General features: G+C 38.7%; 1 protein-coding gene across 4 annotated transcripts in view; it reads right to left on the minus strand.

Moving 5' to 3' along the window:
• ZNF410 (zinc finger protein 410) overlaps positions 1-20,970 on the minus strand; it is a 30,478-nt gene extending 9,508 nt beyond the window's left edge. The window contains exons 1-8 of one of the 4 annotated variants that reach the window (XM_076003870.1): positions 20,822-20,970; positions 18,163-18,344; positions 16,716-16,851; positions 12,989-13,207; positions 11,257-11,448; positions 6,532-6,682; positions 5,901-6,028; positions 1,891-1,980 (exon numbers count right to left, since the gene is read on the minus strand). In XM_076003870.1, coding sequence (XP_075859985.1) covers positions 1,891-1,980; positions 5,901-6,028; positions 6,532-6,682; positions 11,257-11,448; positions 12,989-13,207; positions 16,716-16,851; positions 18,163-18,195 — 949 coding nt within the window. In that variant the 5' untranslated portion in view covers positions 18,196-18,344; positions 20,822-20,970. Of the gene's footprint in view, positions 1-1,890; positions 1,981-5,846; positions 6,029-6,531; positions 6,683-11,256; positions 11,449-12,988; positions 13,208-16,715; positions 16,852-18,162; positions 18,345-20,809 lie in introns of all 4 variants that reach the window. The other 3 variants (XM_012741646.3, XM_012741679.3, XM_012741654.3) reach the window with 3 other exon arrangements.
• Positions 20,971-22,494: the final 1,524 nt, after the last annotated feature.

Raw genomic sequence — 22,494 nt, forward strand, 5'->3', positions numbered from 1 at the left:
ACAAGAAAGAAAGAAAGACAAGAAAGACAAGAAAGACAAGAAAGACAGAAAGAAAGACAGAAAGACAGAAAGAAAGAAAGAAAGAAAGAAAGAAAGACAGACAGACAGACAGACAGACAGACAGACAGACAGACAGAAAGAAAGAAAGAAAGAAAGAAAGAAAGAAAGAAAGAAAGAAAGAAAGAAAGAAAGAAAGAAAGACGGCCGGGCGCTGTGGCTCACGCCTGTAATCCTAGCTCTTGGGAGGCTGAGGCGGGCGGATTGCTCAAGGTCAGGAGTTCAAAACCAGCCTGAGCAAGAGCGAGACCCCGTCTCTACTATAAATAGAAAGAAATTAATTGGCCAACTGATATATATATAAAAAATTAGCTGGGCATGGTGGCGCATGCCTGTAGTCCCAGCTACTCGGGAGGCTGAGGCAGGAGGATCGCTTGAGCCCAGGAGTTTGAGGTTGCTGTGAGCTAGGCTGACGCCACGGCACTCACTCTAGCCTGGACAACAAAGTGAGACTCTTCAAAAAAAAAAAAAAAAGAAAGAAAGAAAAGAAAAGAAAGGAAAGGAAAAAGGAAAGGAAAAAGGAAAGGAAAAAGGAAAGGAAAGAGAAAAGAGAAAAGAGAAAAGAGAAAAGAGAAAAGAGAAAAGAGAAGAGAAGAGAAGAGAAGAGAAGAGAAGAGAAGAGAAGAGAAGAGAAGAGAAGAGAAGAGAAGAGAAGAGAAGAGAAGAGAAGGAAGGAAGGAAGGAAGGAAGGAAGGAAGGAAGGAAGGAAGGAAGGAAGGAAGGAAGGAAGAAATAGCATAAACAATTTAATTCCAATAAATTAGACAAATTAGATGAAATAGACAAATTCCTAGACAGATAAGAATTACCAAAACAGAACCATGAAGTAGAAAGTCTGAATAGCTCTAGCACATGAAACTGAATTTGTGATTAAAAATCTTACCACAAAGAAAAGTCCAGGCATAGATAGCTTAATTAATGAAAGTTATCAGAATTGATAGAAATAGTACTAATCCTATGCAAGTTCTTCCAGAAAATAAAGGAGATGAGAACACATTCCTATTCATTTTTAGGCCAATATACCCTGATACAAAGCTAAACAAAGATATCACAAGGAAGAACACTATAGACCACAATATTCTTTATGAACATAAATGTAAAAATTCTTAACAAACTATGAGAAAATCGAGTCCAGCACCATATAAATAGAATTATACACTAAGCAAGTGGGATTAATCCTAGAAATGCAAGGTTGGTTTCACATCAAAAAATCAACTAATATGACACAGAATGCATAGAATGAGTAAATTTGACAGAATTACAGAGAATTAATTTCAGAAAGTGGGCCACTAAGTCTCTGTCTCCCCTACAGACTCCTCTGTCCCCTAATACATATCTGGCAACAATAAGGTGTGTGGTTCTATTTGCCAAAGGCATAGTTTCTGCCAAAATGGTGACTAAAGCAGGATCAACAATGGCTCCTCAGAAGGTAGTACTGCTGCCACTGACATCATGAGAAATGATTTGAAATCTTCCCACAGAGGAATAAAAATGTCAATTCCTAAAGTAGAGGATCCGTGTTTGATATAACTTATAAAGTACTCAGCACAGTGCCAAACAAATCTGCTGAACTCAGAAAAAGGTCTAGATTCAAAAGCAGTGACTCCACTGAAAATAATTACATTTCACCCCTTCGATTATAAGACCCTTTGAATTATAAGATCCACTCATTAAGGGCTTTGATTTCTGATTCTGTCATGATGATGATAAGCATTTAACCATTATTTTGAAAAGTTTGTTTCTTTTTAAATTTCTTTATACTACTCCCTCAACCTTTCATCCTTTTGTCTCTCTACTTTTCCTAAAATCTACAAATGGCACAGGTTCTATTACCTGAGTGAACCACCAGATGTTTTCGGAGGCTGGAATACTCAGCAAAGGAACGGCCACATCCTTGGGCTTCACAAAGGAAAGGCTTCTCTCCTAGAGACAAAAAAAATGAGATAAAGATTCAGTCATCTGATGAATTATTGCCCTCTTTTCCTACCAACTTTATTCTGTTTTTAATGACTGACTTACCCTGATTTCTTTAACTCACGCTATATAACTGGGCTACCTAGCAAGTGTTGCCTCTCAATGATCTTTAGTATACTGCCCAGCAGACAACCCTGCCCTTTACCTTAGAATGGTTGCCTCTGAGCCTCATACACTTCCCTCTACCTTCTGCCTCAAGGGCTGGGGAGCTGCACTGACCTACGTTCTTCAGTTATCCCATCCCCTCTGAGGAAATCCAGATTAACAGTGGATACACTGTCAGGGTTTTTACCTTACATCAATTCTTTTTAAGACTCCGTTTCTAGATCTATCTCAAGTACAGATTTTTTTTTTTTTTCCTGAGACAAGAGTCTTACTTTGTTGTCCGGGCTAGAGTGCCGTGTCATCAGCCTAGCTCACAGCAACCTCAAACTCCCAGGCTCAAGTGATCCTCCTGCCTCAACCTCCCAAGTGGCTGCAACTACAGGCATGTGCCACCATACCCGGCTAATTTTTTCTATATTTTTTTAGCTGTCCAATTAATTTCTATTTTTTTAGTAGAGACGGTGTCTCGCTCTTGCTCAGGCTGGTTTTGAACTCCTGACCTTGAGCGATGAGCAATCTGCCCGCCTCAGCCTCCCAGAGTGCTAGGATTACAGGCATGAGCCACGGCACCCGGCCTAAAGATTTTTAAAGGTTATAAAATAGGTATTATATATTATGCCATTTTACACAGCAAACACATGAAAACAGATATTCAGTCACAGAGTTACACATACGAGTCTGTAATATTATAAAAGTGGTTCTATTTATATAGTGGTATTATGATTTATTTTTGTCTTTGTGCTTTTCTGTAATTTTCACTTGCAACAACACTACTTTGTTACTTTAAAAATCAAAGCTGCATAGTGCAAACTGAATGCGGTCTGTAGACTAGTTGACAATGGTAATTTTTTGATTTTAATATTGCTATGGCTACCTAAGAGGTCACATTTTAGGGAAGTGAGGTGAAGAATACACAGAACTTTGTACTATTTTTGCAATTTATGATGAGTCTATATATATATATATATTTTTTTTTTTTTTTGAGACAGAGTCTTGCTTTGTTGCCCAGGCTAGAGTGAGTGCCGTGGCGTCAGCCTAGCTCACAGCAACCTCAACTCCTGGGCTCAAGCAATCCTGCTACTTCAGCCTCCGTAGCTGGGACTACAGGCATGCACCACCATGCCCGGCTAATTTTTTCTGTATATATTAGTTGGCCAATTAATTTCTTTCTATTTATAGTAGAGACGGGGTCTTGCTCTTGCTCAGGCTGGTTTTGAACTCCTGACCTCGAGCAATCCACCCGCCTCAGCCTCCCATAGTGCTAGGATTACAGGCCTGAGCCACCATACCCGGCCAAGTCTATAATTATTTCAAAATAAAAAGTAAAAAAAAAAAAAATTAAAAAAAAAAAACCAAAGATGCAGTCTCTATCCTCCAAGGATCACAGAATAGTATCAGAGACAAATGTATACATAAATAACTTTAATATAAGTTCCTGTACAAAAAAGTGCTATAAGCATTTAGAAGGGGAGGAATTCTAATTGCAGTAATTTTTGAAAAAAGCTGAATTCGAACTGGTCTTAAAAGATGACAAGGATGGAAGGGAATTTCAGGCACAATGAATAGTGGGAGCAGAGCCTTAAAACCAAGAGTGCTCAGGGCAAGTTCAAAAAATGGCAAGTGATACCAGCATGGTGACAACATTGAAGATGGACTTTGTAGGAGGGAGCAGCACTATTCTAGATTATGTTGTTCTTTTTTTTTTCCATGCATTTTTTTCCTTTTTGGGGGTGCAATGAGAAAGGGTCTCACTCTTTCTCATCTAGGCTGGAGTACAGTGGAACAATCATAGCTCACTGCATCCTTGAATTCCTAGGCTCAAATGATCCTCCTGCTTCAGCCTCCCAATTAGCTGAGACTACAGGCACGTGCCACCGTAACTGGCTAATTTTTTAAGATTTTTGGAGAGATGGGGTCTCACTATGTTGCCCAGGCTGGTCTCAAACTCCTAGCCTCAAGCAATCCCTCCATCTTGGCCTCCCAGAGTGCAGGAATTAGAGGCATAAGCCACCATGCCCAACTGTTCACACTGTTCTTTTAAACTGTACCACACAGTTTAATGTTTATGATTTTCCAATGGTCTGTAACCTTTTTGAATGCCTCATCTCCACTCCAGAATGCTACATACTCAAAAAGTTGCTGAAAGAATGAACAATATACTAATACATATGAGGCCTGGTATGGTGGCTCATGCCTATAATCCTAGCACTTTGGGACGCCACGAGCTCCAGACTAGCCTGAGTAACATTTGAGACCCCCAACTCTACCAAAAAACCAGAAAACTTAGTCAGGTATGGTGGCATGCACCTGTGGTCCCAGCTACTCAGGAGGCTGAGGCAGTAGGATCCCTGGAGCCCAGAAGTTTGAGGCTGCAGTGAGCTATGATGACACCACTACACTCTATCCAAGGCAATAGAGTGAGACTCTGTCTCAAAAGAAAAGATTAACCAAGATGGAGGCTAGTGAGAGTTAGAATAAAGAAAAGAAAAACAGAAGAAAAATCAGGTCATAGTTTGATGTAAAAGAAAGCATTTTAAGACATTTGGTGTTATCAAATGCTACAAAAACGATGAACAGCACAATGATGAAAGGTTACCAAATTTAACAATAAAGCATAGCAAACTCTACTTCTTTCCTTATCTATTCAGCTAGATGGTTTTCCTATTCTTTCATTCAAATTGCTTTCTTGGAACAAATATACTCTTTTAAAAACCATCTAAGAACAGAGCTGTTCTGCCCCAAATCATATGCAGAGGTTATGTCAATCTAGAGAAAATCACAGGTTCATGCCTAGAATACTTGAGACTTCAGGTCAAGCTTCACTTTTTGAATGTCCTTTAATTGTACCTGCTGTCACTTTACCAATACAAGAATGAACAAAAAAGAAATAAAGTAGCACAAAAGTGGGGAAGAATAGTACACATTCTAAAATAGTGGTCTGGGTTCAGTAATTAATCTTTGGCAAGACATTAGCATATGTCAGACCAAGTGGCTTGGAATTTCATACATAGACTAAGAGTCAAGGAATCTTTATTTTGCTCCTTTGATAGTAACATGCTGTGTGACCAGAACAAGTCACATCCCCATTCTGTTTTTCATGTTGTAATGCTCTAACAAGAAAGCATACTTCTCTAAGCCAGGGATATCTTATCTTTTGTATTTTTGCCCACCTTATCCTACTTAGTGTCTAGAACAGGCTCTGTATGGTTTTTGTGACTCAATAAATGTTACTGCTCAAAATTATAACTGTGGTGGCTCACACCTATAATCCTGGCACTCTGGGAGGCAGAGGTGGGAGGATTGCTTGAGCTCAGGAATTTGAGCCCAGCCTAAGCAAGAGTGAGATCTGTCTTTATTTAAAAAAAAAAAAAAAAAAAAATTGTAACTGTGCAATGTTCAGAGATATTTGAAAACAGACTGACTTTGTCCATATCTCCTCATATCATAAGTATTTGAGAAGCTCTGACATTTCTTCCTACACATTAAATTCCTGGAGGCAGAAACACTGTCCATTCTTCACACACAGGTAAAAGTTAAATAAATGTTATTGTAAGTGCCATGAGGCATTTAAGGAAAAAAAATCCCATCTTCAGAGTTCTAGCAACAACCCTAGAACTTCATATGTATTCACACCTGAGCCTTTCCTAATGATAGGCCAATAAGCACTGAGCCAAGTAGGCTGCCTAAAGGAACGTTGGTCTGGCACACACCTGTGTGAATTCGTAAGTGGTTCTTCAGGTTTCCAGCTGTAGTGAACTGCTTACCACAGCTAGACTCAGGGCACATAAAGGGCTTCTCCCCATTGTGGGTTCTCATGTGCACCTTCAGCCTCTGTAGCACATAGAAGCTTTTCCCACAACCTTCTGCAGGGCAGATGAAGGAGCGGTCATTTCTGCAAAAATAATCATATAAGCAACAATACCTGAAAATACTCTTTGCTACAGATGACAAATCAAAGCTCCTACTGACTCTCAAAGCAAGGAGTAAATCTCAAACCTGGATATATCAGAATCACCTGAAGAGTGTGTTAGAATTACAGATGCCTTATACCTTCAAACAACCAAACTGATTTCATAAGTTTAGGATACAGGCCCAGGCTTATGTATTATTTTTTAAGTTCTCAAAGAAAACTATGTTTTAATAATGAGATTTGAGAACTCTTGCTTTAAGACATTTAGATGCCAATGTCTTATTAAATATTTATCAAGAATGAGATAAATGAGACAACGCAAATCCTTCTATTAAAGAACAAAAGACATCTTGAACAGAAGCTAGCCAAACAGAAGCTAACTAAAAAGAAGCTTGCTCTCCTTTGCCAACTGGGGGACCAGGCTCCTCTAGAAGCATCAATGTATGCATCAATATATCCAAGTATGAGATCCCAGGTTTGCTCACCGATGAGTTTTGAGGTGGTACTTAAAGTGAGCTGGCCATACAAATGTCCGGTCACAGCCTTCAACTGTACATTTGAGCTTCTTTTCCACTTGAGGAAGGGGCCCAGAATCTTTGGGTTGCCCATCACCAGAACCAAGGTGGACATTTTCTCCTGTAACAGAGTCACATATTTATAACACAGGAAGGACCCTGTTCAGACACTTAGGTTCAAACAATAAAGCTCCAATATTTCACTCCTAGTGATCATTAATCAGAAATCCATCTTCATCTTCTCCAGCTCTCTTTGTATCCATTTAACAGAAATGAGAGGATTCTATATCCCCATCCCATTACTGCAGACTACCAAAAGCCATCATGCTTTGCTTCACAAGACTAAGCCTCTTTGACAAATTTAAATCCAAAATGGTTTTCTATCAGAAATCCCAGAAAGCAAAATTAAACCTATTTTGCATTGTACAGATTGGCAAGGAATCAGGTATATTAACACTCAGAGTGGGATGCTTAGAGAAATGACAAATTTCTTGGTAGTAAAAAACTATTTTAAGGAGAAATGGTCATTCTTGCTTAGTGTGGGAATATAGATTTCTTCCACAGATGGCCATTCTCATATGTTCATCTTTTGAAATCACTCTGGCTGTTTCCTATCATTCTGGAGAATAAGAACCGCCTTCCAATTTCCTGTACTAACCCTTTTAGTTATAAAATATTTAAGAATGCAAAACCTCAGATGACTTTAAAAATTTTTAACCACATTAGAAAAAAAGTTAGAGAAAATATCTACTGGAGTTTTGTTCAACAGATTAAAGGGAGGTGAGGAGTGGAGTACACGGTGCCTCCCATAATTTAAATAAAATCAGGTAATTAAAATTTTATATGAATTCCAGATTAGCAGGTGATGATCCTTTTCTGTCATTTTCTTCAAGACAGACTTGAAGATCAATAGAGAAAAAAAATCATAGTCAATTCTGCTATGAGGATATGGGTTTATCTTTCCACTATACATACCTTTGGAATAAAATTTGTATTTCCAAATTTCCCTCTCAAAAGGCAGGAGTACAATATATATGTTGTACTTACCACATTCCCTGGAAACTGACAGCTGATCAAAGGCAGTTTCTGATTCACCTATTAATCTCTTACTGCCCTACATTCTCCTTGCTATACTTTACCAAATACTAGTCATAAAACTAATTGCCCTAAAGTCAGAGCAGAACCTAGGATGCCTTCTGCTACTTATTAACTTTTTAATATTGTCCCTGGTTTTTAAATTTGTGTTAATGAAAAATATTTACACATAGGTAAAATTTAAACAGCACAAAAGTATATGTACCATAAAGGAAACTTCCCACCAACCCGAGTTCCAGCTAATTAATTTCTAATGAAAGGTCTGTAGAAACATCACACTAATCCAAAGATTTAAATCAGCGTGACTATTGGGACTTTGTATATTCAATTTTGTAGATACAATAATACTGATAAACATAAAACAGAAAAAAAAATGAATATATGATGTAAGAATCACTGGAATCTCTCCTTCTCAACACTGAAGATTAGCAATATATGCTCAAATATATGGCAAATTATTCCCTAAAAAAAGTCTTCAGGCCGGGCGCTGTGGCTCACGCCTGTAATCCTAGCTCTTGGGAGGCCGAGGCGGGCGGATTGCTCAAGGTCAGGAGTTCAAAACCAGCCTGAGCAAGAGTGAGACCCCGTCTCTACTATAAATAGAAAGAAATTAATTGGCCAACTGATATATATATAAAAAATTAGCCGGGCATGGTGGCGCATGCCTGTAATCCCAGCTACCCGGGAGGCTGAGGCAGAAGGATCACTCAAGCCCAGGAGTTTGAGGTTGCTGTGAGCTAGGCTGACGCCACGGCACTCACTCTAGCCTGGACAACAAAGTGAGACTCTGTCTCAAAAAAAAAAAAAAAAAAAAAGTCTTCAGAAAAGAGTTGACTTTTATTTGAGTTCTTACATAAGCACTCACTTAAAGGAGTGTTCCCTCAGTTACTGTTTTTGAAAACAACTGTTTGGGGAAGATAGATTAACTTAAAATAATCTCAACAAATGATAGTTTTGGATATTTAGAAGTTACCTGATGGAACTGATTAAATTTTTAGAGAGATACAAAGAAATTCAACAACTTATAATTGCCAAGTGTTGGATAATACTGTAAGTGCTTTAAAAATCCTATGTTATATGAGTCTTTGCATTTGAGATAAAATTCCAGTGAGGGTGTTATATATAGCAGGGGTCAGCAAACTTTTTCTGTAAGAGGCCCAGCAGGAAATACTTTCAGCTTTGCAAGCCATGTGGGCTCTGTCATGACTACTCAACTTTCCCATAGTAGCAGCCATATACAATTTCTAACTAATGGAAATGCCTGTGTTCCAATAAAACTTTATTTATTAAAAAAGGTAGGGATTTGGTCCAAATGTCTTTGCTGACAGGACATACAGCATTATATACAAAATTAAAATATTTTGACCAGGCATGGTGGCTCACAACCATAATCCCAGCATTTTGGGAGGCCAAAGTGGGAGGATCACTTGAAGCCAGGAGTTCGAGACCAGCCCGCGCAACATAGTGAGACCTTGTCTCAAAAAAATGAAAGAAAAAAAAAAAAAGTTAGCCAGGCATGGTGGTGCGTGCGTATAGTCTCAGCTAATAAGGAGGCTGAGGGAGGAGGATCACTTGGGCCCAGCAGTTCAAGGCTGCAATGAGAGCTATGATATGACTGCACTACTGCAGTCCAGCATGGGTGCCAGAGCAAGACACTGTCTCTTAAAAAGTAAAATAAAATAAAATATTTCTGTATTTGAAGCAATTTAGAGGGAAGTGAAGATGATGTGCTCTGAAAAACGGTGATAGAGGAGTCACAAAGTGGTTTCAGTAATGACAATGACAAAGATATTTATGTTAAAAATGTATTAAAATATTAAATAAAATCATTTATTTTAATACATGTTAGTGGATGAAAAGCAACATTAACTATATTTTATACAATTTAAAATGTGTATGTATAACCAAAATCATAAAATTTCTCAAATAGCAACTTACAATGTTAATTTTATCTACATGCCTAAAGGTTTATAATATCTAAGAAAAAAGTTTTTAGGGTATCATCTTGTTGAGAAAATAAAAAATTGTCTTATATTTTGGGTAAGTTTATATTCAGGCATACATGGTAGTTGTTAAGGTAGTAAAGCAACATATTTTGAAAGAAAAACATCCACACAATGCTTTGCTGATTATAAAGCATTTCCCAGAAAGTATTTTATTTAATCTTCATAACAACCCAATCAGGTAGGCTGCCTGATCTATATTTCTGAACATGAGAAAACTAAAGGTAAGGGAGTTAAACTGCCTGAGGCAGGGAACTAGTAAATGATGGAGCCTGGTCTGGATTCCAGGTCCTCAGATTCTAAATCCCAAGCTCCCTCCATATACTGCTTCTCACTGGCAAATATGGCACTACTTCCTCAATGTAAGTGGAAATGCTGAAGGTTTCAGGATCCAGAGATTGGCAAACACATCTCAGGAAGAATCTGAACTTTAGAGTCCCCCCCCAAGATGGTAAAATTATCTATTCTAAGCAGCATTATGGTAGTCACAAACAGAACTAATTATTTTGAAAACTAATAGAAGTCTGGAGTTCTCTGTGCAGGAAAAGATTTAGGTTAATGTTTCTAAAACTGGAATATTCTAAAATATTAGTAGGATCCTTGAGTTCTCTATGAGAAATTATTTTAACTTTTTGTTTTCATTTGAATAGTAATCAAAAAATCATAAGCATATTCTAGATCATCTATCTGCATTAACTCCAAACACCTGTATACTGACATGAGATTTCAGTGCTTAAGTTTAGTCTGTGATAATGATAATGTTGAACCATGTAGTACTAATTTGTCAAATATTAATTAGAAAATACAGAGGCAGATCTAAAACAAAAAGTATTAATGGCATACTACATAAGCAAATGTTTTGCAGTGGTCTGAATATAGCCATGGTTCTATTAAACTTTAACAAGTATCAGACCAAGTTTCTGATACAGTAGGTCTGGGATGGGAGTCTGAGAGTTACATTTCTAAGTTTCCAGATGATGCTGATGATCCAGGGACAATACTTTGAAAATTACTAGAACAGAGAAAAGTGGCACAGAGTAAATAGCATAGGTATGCTGAACTGGAAAAAAATAACATTAAAGCCATCATAGCTAATTATTAAATTTCCATAAGCAACAATTCTTTCAAAAAAAAGATAATCATCTGCCATATTTACTTAGTATTAATTTTATTTTCATTAGTTGTATAGTTTTATTTCTATTAATTGATAAAACTATTATGATTTCATGATAGTATAAAAGTTCTAAGTATAAGAAATTTACACAGAATTTATGATTTTATGTATTTAAGGGACATTACCATTCAAAGAATTCAAGATAACCCCAGGTCCTGGGAGTACTTTTTTTTCCTTTAAAAGAGGCTCTGTACCTTATTTAAAGTTGAGAATACAGAATACTAGTTTAGTTGATTTTGGACACAAATCTGACATGGCCAAGTTATTTTATGGAAAATAAGACCTAAGCAATTTACACATTTCTAACACTCTGCTCTCACCAATAAAATAATTTGAATTATACGCAATTGAAAACACAGCCATTGCATTATCAAAGTCTCTTTGCAGAGAACACTGGAAAGGAAAATGCCACGTGAGTCTCACCATTGTTGCTGGTTTTTGCACTCTTTGCCAATTGTGCACGAGTAGCAGCAATCAGACTGTCATGGGCCAACTCCTGAACCCGGAGGAACCATGGAATGCTACTGTCTGTACTTTCATTGGAGAGGAAATCATTCCCTGAATCTTCTGCCTCATCCTGTACAAAAACTAAGTGCTCAGCTGAAGAGCCCAGACCTGGAAAAAACAAGAAGATATATGAAAGTTAGCCATCAAAGTAATCCTTTCATTTGCCCTGGCTCAAAATCTTTCCATGTCATGAACCACCTATTCTAGATCTTCAACCCTCACCTCAAACTTCTGTGCTTATAGATGATTAGGCTATTACTTTTCAACTCCCATCCTGAAAGCTTGTTATTACATTGCTTCCTCTTGTTTCAGAGGGAAAGCTGTCCTTCCTGGCAATCAGACTAATACCCAACTCTAGTATCCCAATCTCATTCTTCCATTATTCCCTCCTTTCTCTTTCAGTTTTCTCCTCTCTCCCATCTGCAACCTATTCCTATTGGACAGCTTTTGTTTACAGCCTTTAAATGTGTAGGAGCTCAAGTTTCTTCCACCTTTATTTTTTTTTTTTTTTTTTTTTTTTTTTGAGACAGAGTCTCACTTTGTTGCCCGGGCTAGAGTGAGTGCCGTGGCGTCAGCCTAGCTCACAGCAACCTCAATCTCCTGGGCTCGAGTGATCCTTCTGCCTCAGCCTCCCGGGTAGCTGGGACTACAGGCATGCGCCACCATGCCCGGCTAATTTTTTATATATATCAGTTGGCCAATTAATTCCTTTCTATTTATAGTAGAGACGGGGTCTCGCTCAGGCTGGTTTTGAACTCCTGACCTTGAGCAATCCGCCCGCCTCGGCCTCCCAAGAGCTAGGATTACAGGCGTGAGCCACAGCGCCCGGCCTTCCACCTTTATTTTTTAAAAGAATAGAAAACCCCAAGTACTTCTCTAGCTATTACCTTCTTACCTATTCTTTCAAAGTCAAATTTCTTGAACAAGTGGAAAGTGTACCTTTTAGTTTGCTTATCTACTTTCTCACCTTCCACATCCACTCACTCCCCATCTCCTTAACCCCGGCCTCCACCTCTACTACCCAAATAAATAATTGTTCTTGCTAAGGTCACCAGACACACCCTTTATCTCACTAGACCATCTTGTAGGATTTATCATGATTTAGTACCTTTTCTTCCTTAAAACTGTTTTCATTCCTTGGCTTCTTCCCCACCATTCTTTCCCAGTTCTCTTCATGTACTTCCAGCTGCTCCTTCCCATTTTTCTGTTGCCCTCTCACATGTTTTTTCCGCCAAGGTCTCAGACTTGCCTTCTTTTCTGTTTATGCTTCAGACTTCTTTTGCACCAAAACTACTTACTTCACACCAGACCTCTCTAGAACTCTGGAATCCTATTTCTAACTCTCTAAAGGACACCTCCTCCTGAATGTCCCTCTGAGATATCAACATCAACAAGCACAAGCTGGAATCAATCATCCTCCCCCAAGCCCTGTTCCTGTGCTATCTCAGATGGCACCATCAAATTTCCCAAATGAGAAATGGGAGTCATCCTAGAGTCCTCCTTCTCCTTCTCCACATTCAAATGGTCACCAGACTACATTAATTCTCAAAATAATAAAGCTTCTTTCCACTTTAAGTATGACTGAGTTAAATATGTCCCACCCCCTATTTTTTTCTTAAGCATGAGTTCAGAAAAAGAAAAAAAATACCTGCTCTTGTTAAGTTAAGAAGAATAAATGAAGTGCTATCACTTGGCTGTAGATCTTGCAACAAGCTAGGAGACTCAGGAGTGGACAAAAACTCTGTGGACTTCGGTACAGCCTGAGCCCTCGTCTCTTCTCCGTCTGGGCCCACATTCACCTGAAGGCTTCTCAAAACAGCCGAGGAAGGGACCTCCTTGGAGGAGTTAGTATGATTTGGAGTATCATCTAGCAAAGGGAAAATACCACAGCTTTATGTGTCATCTATCTCCAAGGGGCTCACCATTTCAATACATAGCACCTAATGCCCTTGTAACTTCCCTCAGTATCTAACATGCTTACAGAAGCAGCCAGCATTCTCATTTTACAAACATAAAATCTGCCTCAGAGAAGAACAAAGATGCCATTAAGTTCTAAAGATTGTCAGCCAAAATGTGAGGAACAGACTCTTCTGACACTTAGCAGTAACTAGTAACCAAACATTCACATTGGACATTACAGAATTTAGTCCTTTCTGAGACCAGAAATCAGTACTTTTTTCTTGACAAATATAGCTATCCAATGAATACTAAACTCAAGATCAGGATTTAAAATTTTTCTTGGAGAGTGTTCCCTGTCCTTAACTTTTACAACACATCCATGATGGTTGTGGTGAATAATTAGCAGGGGGAAAAAACACAGCCTGGGAAGCAAATACAATTTTACAGAATCATCAATATGTTTCATTGCAGTTCTAGGTTTTATACTGGATGTAAAGAAATAATTCAGAAGACTTCAAGAAATCTGTTCTAAAGGAAGGAAAGACTTTCCAAAGATTTGGGTTGTAATATAGTGAGGAACTGCACTACAATGCTGAAACGTTCGATGTTTTCAGGACTTTTCATTCATTTTTATAAAAGGCAGGGAACATATTTTCCTCATTTTAAGCAGATAATAGCTAAGATTATAGGAATAAAAGGGGATGGTACTGCCAATTTCATTCAGCATTGTGAATGTACTTAATGCTACAGAACTGTAAACTCAGAAATGGTTAAAAGGGTAATTTTATGTTATATATATTCTATCACCAAAGAAAGGATAAAGTTCATAGCAGCACTGTCTGTCATAGTACAACACTGAAAATAACTAAATATTCATCAATAGTGGCATGGATAAAGAAGTTGTGGTAAACTCATATAATACTATAAAGCAATGAAACCAAACAAACCAGCTACAAACTATAAGAATGAACCACACAAATATAGAGTAAAAGAAGAAAGGTAGGCTGGGTGCAGTGGCTCACACCTGTAGTCCCAGTACTTTGGGAGGCAAAAGGAGGGAGAATCACTTGAGGCCAGCAGTTCGAGGCCAGCCTGGGCAACATAGCAAGACCCCATTTCTACAAAAAACAAAAACCTAGCAGGCCATGACGGCATGTGCCTGTAGTCCCAGCTACTCGGGATGCTGAGGTGGGAAAATGGCTTAAGCCCAGTTCAAGACTGCAGTGAGCTATGACCTAGCCACTGCACTATAGCCTGGGCAACAGAAAAAGACCGTGTCTCAAAAATAATAAATAAGGCCGGGCGCGGTGGCTCATGCCTGTAATCCTAGCACTCTGGGAGGCCGAGGCGGGCGGATTGCTCAAGGTCAGGAGTTCAAAACCAGCCTGAGCGAGACCCCGTCTCTACCATAAAAATAGAAAGAAATTAATTGGCCAACTAATATAATATAAAAATCAGCCGGGCATGGTGGCTCGTGCCTGTAGTCCCAGCTACTCGGGAGGCTGAGGCAGGAGGATCACTTGAGCCCAGGAGTTTGAGGTTGCTGTGAGCTAGACTGACGCCATGGCACTCACTCTGGCCTCGGCAAGAAAGCGAGACTCTGTCTCAAAAAAAAAAAAAAATAATAATAATAATAAAGTAAATATAAATTAAAACTGGGAGAGAAAATTCAGGGGGAAAAAAGCCTAACAAAAATCAAAATCTATTAGCACCTGGAAATTTCCACATGTTGAAAATCCATAGGGGATTTGGAAAATATGACTCCCAACATACCAACAGAAAAATAGGAGTTGAGAGAAGGAAGGTGTGTAAGAGCTTTGATCTAGATAGGGAAACCTTAAATTAACATTGATTGGTTGAATATACCTGTCCTTTACTCTTTAAAAATGAAAAAAGTTGTTAAAGTCACTTCAAAATCAAACATGGTCAGGCATGGTGGCTTACGCCTGTAATCCTAGTGCTCTGGGAGGCCAAGGCAGGAGGACTGCTTGAGCTCAAGAGTTTGAGATCAGCCTGAGCAAGAACGTGATCCCAACTCCACTAAAAACAGAAAAATTAGCTTGACATGCCTATAGTCCCAGCTACTCAGGAGGCTGAGATAAGAGGATGGCTTGAGCCCAGGAGTATGAGGCTGCAGTGAGCTATGATGATGCCACAGCACTCTACCCATGGTAACCGAGCGAGACTCTGTCTCAAAAAAAAAAAAAAAAAAAAAAAATTCAAAGAATACCATTAAAGGACAGTAACCAGAAGATTTTATTTATTTTCTATTTTTTTTATTTAGAGACAAGGTCTTATTCTGTCACCCAGGCTGGAGTACAGTGGCTAGAGCACAGCTCACTACAGCCTCAAACTCCTGGGTGTGAACCACCCTCCTGTTTCAGCCTCCTGAGTAGCTAGGACTACAGGCATGCACCACCAAGCCCAGCTAATTATTTTTATTTTTTTGTAGAGATGGTATCTCACTATGCTACCCAGGCTGGTCTTAAACTACTGGGCTCAAGTGATCCTCCAGCTTTGGCCTCCCAAAGTGTTAAGATTATAGGCGTGAGCCATCACACCCACCAGAAGACTTTATAACAAATAAGTTGTCACCAACAGGTTAATACTGACCCTCCTATGATTTAATATTAATATTCTAAATTTTAAAACAAGGATAAGAATATAAAGAATTCACTACACCCCAAAATAATGTTCTCTTTGCTAACAGTTAAGTGATAGGATCTCCCTCTTTCCATCCAAAGCTAATCTCAGTACCTGTACTCAAAATTCTACTTCGTACTTTTTTGGGAGCCTCTTCACCAATTATCTACTACCTCTATCTTCAGCTTCTCTAAATGGCTCTTTCCTCTTAGCATAAACCAACCCTCAAATATCTATCTCAAACAAAAATCTTTCCTCTACCTTACCTCCTTCTCTTTTTTCCTTCTCATAGCAGGAGAGCCTTTAGAAAGTATGTATAGTTACTTACTCAACTATACTTACTATGCATAGATATCTCAACTCTCTGCAGCCTGTCTTTCTATTCCCTTTGCTCCATGGAACAGGTCCTGCTGAGGTCAATGATTGTCTCTTTTTGGTCCCTATTTCACTGGGCCTCTCAGGAGCACCTGACACACTGACTTCCCTTGGGTTCCATGCCTCCATTCTATGCTGATATTCATCCTACTACAGTAGTCTTTCCTTTCCCTTCCTTGCAGGCTCTCCTGCCTCATCCTGTACCTTAAATAGAGTTTCACAAGATTTCTACCTTAGCCTTTTTTCCCTCACTCTCACACTTCTTGAGTAATCATATCCATTCCTATGGCTTAAACTATTGATGCACTTAAGACTCCTGTGGTTGCTTTTTTTCCATGACTCATACTTTTTACAGTTTCCATCAATCAGTTATTAAATCAGTTATTTCACCAGTACCATAGAGTAGGCTAAGCTCTTACAGACTTCTTTAGCCTATCTCTGGTGATCATAACTTTTACCTGGTAACATTAGCCGACTGCATTCTGAGGCTTCAGTCACCGGAAGGAGGGACAAACAAGTAATGTCTTTAGCTTCTGATTCTACTAGCCCCTGTCCCAATGGGATGGATGTATTCTGAACAAATTGTACCAGGAGCTGGGTTGGGGGGGAAAAAGACAACACTGAGAAAAGCAGGTTGTTAGGAATGGGACCTAAACCTCTCAATTTACCAAAAGGTGAGTGTAATTAAGTCTTGACTGTTCACTAGCCTCAACCATATTCAAAGAAAAACTAGATTAGCTACAATAATATTTAAAGTTATCTTATCATGTCCTCTGTTCTAAAGAAACATAGATACCTCAACTCTCTGCAGCCTGTCTGATTTACATAAAGTCAGGCACTGCATGATGTTTCAGTCAATAACCACAAAATTATAATTTAACTTATAATTATAAATTATAATATTTTTACTGTACTTTTTCTAAGGTTAGATATGTTTACATACACAAATTCCATTGTGTTCCAATTGCTCACAGTATTCAGTACAGTAACATGCTGTACAACTTTGTAGTCTAGGAGTAATGTAGCCTAGGTGTGTAGTAAGCTATACCACCTAGGTTGGTGTAAGTACACTCCATGATGCTTACACCATGGCAAAATTGCTAATGACACATTTCTCAGAATATATCCCTGTCATTAAGTGACATCTCACTGTAATTAGGTTAACCTCTGTCATCTTCTGTCAAACAGAGAAATGATAAAAATATTTTAAAATGATAGCTACCTTAAAAAAAAAAAATCAACTGCATTGTATTGAATACATTTTACAAAGCACTATTCTGTGTACTGGCTCATTTAATCCTCACATTAACCCAGTAAGATTGAATGAGTATTTGACAGATGAGGAATCAAGTTGAAGACATTAAGTGAATTGTCTAAGGTCACATGAACAGTTAAGGAGCACTGCCAGTCTTCAAACTTAAGTAACCTGATTCCAAATTCAGTCTCTTTTCCATTATGCAACACAGATACACTAAAATTCAAGTGATAAAATGAACAAAAATAAAAAAATGTTTAAATCCCCTAATAATGTTCAGAAAGAAAATATTTTCAGATATATATAAAATTAATAAAAGAACAGTTTGTGGTAGTAAATATTTATATACATATGTGATGTGTATGTATGTATACATAGATTTTGTCATTATATAATTACCTAAATGCATAATTTTATACTTACTTAAAAACAGATATAAAAAAATCACAAAAGATAAAAATAGAATTTTTAAATCTTTGAGAAAATACTTAGTAATAGAAAATAACTAGAAGTTACACTCAAAACCACTTGGCTCACAACACCTAAAATATTTACTACCTTGCCCATTAAAGTTTGCTGACCCCTGAACTAAGGATAAACCTTGAAATATAGTCCACCAAAAGAAAAGGAAACAAGCTGATTGGGCTCACCTCTGGTTTGGATTCTAACTCATCTGATAACATTGATTCAGTTTCCAAATCCTGTAGCTGTTCAGGGGACAGGTTTAAATATAATTCAGAGTCAATGACACCTTCCTTTTATGCTCATATTCCTTTAGGAAATACTATGCTCTTCCTGTAAGATGCTGTACTGGGTGGGTAATCAATTTAACCTAAAATGGAGGTAAAAAAAAAAGAGAGAGAGAGAGACAGAGCATTAAGAGCAGTGGGAAAATGTGGCTAAACAAAGGCACTTCTTTACATATCCCAAAATCACAGCAAGCAAGCAAATGAAGAATTCAGCCCTAACTAAACACTTGTTTTAAAATAGAACAAGCACAGTAGTTATCAACATTCACAAAAATGTTATGCTTTGATGCAGAATTTCTATTTCTAATAATCTATTCTAAGAAAAGTTCTTAAATATGGATAGAGGTATGCCCAAAGATGTTCACCTTATCCTATGTGATAATAAACAGCTAGAAGCAACAAGTAAACATATATACATCTCTCTCCAACAATTAGGAAATAGTTGACTAAATATGTCATTGTCATTTCAAAATATGATTACAAAGACAATGCAACAAAGAAAAATCATTATGACATGTTAAATTATAAAAATAAAATAGAAAATTATATACTTGCTATTAATATTATTAAAACTAGTTATGCTTTGCATAGGAAAAAATAAAAGGAAATTCACATAGCCATGATAGTAGCTATATCATCATAAACTGGTGTGACTTTTTTTCTCAAATTTCTAATTTTTCTAAAAACTATATTGCTTTGATAATGATAAAAAATTACATTAAAATAAAGAGTCAAAATTTGAACAGTGTTTCCCAGAAGTAGTACTCCCAGGAACTTGATGCAGATGCCCTCCAGACCAAACCACAACAACTGTTGCTAAAATTCAGAGTACTATTACATAGAAAGTAATCATATATTGTAAAATGTATCCAAGATGAGTACACTTACAATTAATGGGTACATTAAGTTTTCAATAAATACAAGGGTAGAATGGAAAATTAGAATAAGACTTTATAAAAAGGGCATTTATAAGTACCTAAATGTTTACTGTCTTGTTGGTTCCTTCCTCTCCCTCTTTCTAGCTCCCTGAAATCATTTTTCATCGCAAAGAAATAACAATATACAAGCTATAAATAAAAATGCTCCCTTTAAGTTTCCCAGATAAAAGTATGAAACCCTCATTTCTAACTGCTTGCTGGGTATCTTCACATGTATATCCAACAGCATCTCAAGCCCAACAATGTCCAAGATCCAGATTAAGATCTCCACTAAACCTGTTCTTCTTCCTGTGTTATCTATTTCAATTATTGCCTAATCCTCCTCCCACTCAGGTGCAAATACTAGGTTTTTAACAATCTCTCTCATTCTCCATATTTAAGTAATCCCAGTGATTCTAAGTACCCCAAATATACTCCTATTGTAATGTCCTCTTTAGGTCTCTCAGTAACTTCCAACAACACTGTTAAAATAGGCTTCTAACTGGTCCTTTTAACCCTCCCTTCCCAACCCACCTTTTATTCAGCCACTCTGGTTATCTTCCCAAATCACATAAATGCTTATGTCACTCTCCCTACTCAAACTTCAGTGCTTCAGAATAATCAAATCTCTAAAGTTAAACCTCTTCATTTACAGAGGAAAAAACTCTAAACACAGAGATTAAATAATTTGCCAAAAATTACATATCTACTTAAATGCAAAACTTAAAAAAACTAGAATCTAAATCTGACTGCTACTTTAGTTGTCCTTTACTCTGCCCCACACTAAGATAAACACAAATAGGAATTTCTCACTCCCTAACAACAAAATGACACTGTATTTCAAAATGTTACTGTTATTTTCTTTGAAAATATACTGCGTTGGCCCTTGTGCCAAATGAGGTATAAGTATGAATTTTTAAATCCCAAGTTAATAATATTTAACTTCCAATGGTGCCTAAATGCTTTCTGAGCCTCATTAGCAAGTGGAATAAACTAATAAACTAACTGGATTATCTTCTCTTGAGAAACGTCGGAGCATAATTTCAACACGAAAGGCATAAGGGTTGTAAACACTCACAGCCTACACCCCCGCAGGAAATGACAAGCAAAGGAGATAAAAACGGACCATCTCCGCCGAGTAGGCAGCCGACCCTCTTCTAGACCCAGAAACGAAGTGGACGTATGATATGAGAGTAGCTCTGGGCTGAAACATTCAAGGCAGGACGCCCTCGGCATCTCCTTTCTCCCTTCACAAAAGCCTTAGTATGAGGCCCCAAGGTCCGCGGACAGGCCCTGGCTACGGGTGCAATCAGAGAGCCCCCGCCCAGGGGACGACTCACTGACTCCGGCTTTCTCAGGACGGTCTTGATACCATATTCCTGCTCCCAAAACCAAGCAAAGGAGCCGAAACAACGCCCCGAAAAACCCGCGAGGGGGAGGATCGAAGCCCTGAGGCTTCAGAACTGCCGCTCCCGGGCTCGCCAGAGCCGGGGACGGTGCCCAAGGGGGGCGGTTTCCCTGCCCTCTCTGAGGGAGAACTCGGCCCCAGCCTCCCCCACCCAAACAAGAAGCCAGTATTGGCTTCCTCCCTCTCTGAGACCACCCAGCCGAGCAGGTGCGGCCAGGCCCACCTCGCAGCTCACCTTCCCGTTCCGGGCAGCCGGCAGTCGGTCAATCGGTCCCGAATTCAGTCCACACACAGCTCTTCCGGCTCCCGCCGGAAGCAGCTCGAGCGCGGGACAGGAAGTTTGGCCGTCCCCCCACGCACACACCCACTCTCCCGCCTCAGAGCTTTGCGGGAGCTACGCGCCTCGCGGTCCCAGCTGGAGGCAGCTGGCAGGGCCTGCTCTGCCTCGCAGCGCAGGACTCAGCCCTGGACGATAGGAGCCGCGCCTCCCACTCATTCTCTCTCGGCTGTCGGGGCTCCCAGGTCCGCGAAGCCCGAAAAAAACGGGTCAGTTAATTCTAGCTGTGACGTCACTGCCTCCTGGCAGCTGCCGATGGGGCAGTTTTTCTTGTCAGCTGAGGAGTTACAATGGAAGCAAATGAGAAAGAAAAGATAACAACTTAAACATTAATCAGCGGTCTTCGTGGAGAAGACCTCGAAGCTTAAATACCCCAAAGGGAACTTGCAAAATCAAGTTAGCATTTCATACGGGACGAGGTACGAATTGAGTCTGGTTCCCCCTTGGATTCCCTGAATGGGAGGTGGGGGGGAGCGCTAAACGCTTGAGTTCCGGGCTGGATGCTACCACTTGTTAGAGCGTTAAGAGTTTGACAGACTTCTTGAAATTATTGATTTTTTAATACTTGCTGCCTGTGGAAGAATGAGGGACTCAAATGAGATAGCGGCAGCGGGAATTAGAGGAGTTCTCTATTAATAAAAAAGTCCATTTTTCAAGGTTAAAGATAAGCTTTGATGACAAGGTTTGGTTACACAAATAACTAATGGTAATTTAAAACAGAGGAGAAACACGTTTCAGAAGAAGAAAATTCTTCTGTAGAAAAGCAGAGTTAGAGGTGCCAATCCAGAGTTGAGAATATTCACTTGGAGGTGAAGGTCCAGGCTCAATTAAGAGGTCAGAAATAGAAATGTAGATTTGGGAGTTATCAACATACAAAGAAGAGATTAAGCCCCTCAGGAGGTGAAATGGTCCAAGAAAAGTATTATTATATAAAACAAGAAAGAAGAGACAGCCACTGAAGTAAACTGGAGTGACTGATTATCAACACAATCTGAATCTACTTATTACAAATGTTGCATACAAAAGTACATTGGCAGTGTGTAAACAGGTGACCATAAACCACAAAACTCAGAAAAATATCTTCAATTTTACTGTTCTACAGGGTTGATTACAACTGATAAAACTTTTATTTAGAGGTATATCAGTAGTGCCTGAACATTCATGTTTACAACCATTTGTTAATTTGCCCACTCAGTCCTGTCATTTTCATTGTTTCCCCTGCGATGCTTTGTTTTAATTAAGTCCTGTCATTTTCTGAAGCTGTCTTTGTTGTCTAAATCTTTCTAAATCTGTTCATCACCTAAAAATCCACGTGATGTTTGTATCTGTTTGCCCCCTAAATCTTTACAACCATTTAACAGTATGTGCCTGCTAACCTAAAATAAACATGCTTTTGTCAACATATGTTGAGTTTTTAGGCTTTACAGTAAATTATTTGGCAAAACACAAATTGATCATCCATTCCCTGGAGTATATCTAGTGGTCTATCAACTTAACCAACTTCAGTTTTTTATCTTCTCATACTATTCCCCAACCCAAAGCCTCTGTTCTATCCCAAAAACTGTTCCACA

This window comes from Microcebus murinus, chromosome 6, assembly GCF_040939455.1.
Source record: "Microcebus murinus isolate Inina chromosome 6, M.murinus_Inina_mat1.0, whole genome shotgun sequence".
Lineage (NCBI taxonomy): Eukaryota > Metazoa > Chordata > Mammalia > Primates > Cheirogaleidae > Microcebus > Microcebus murinus.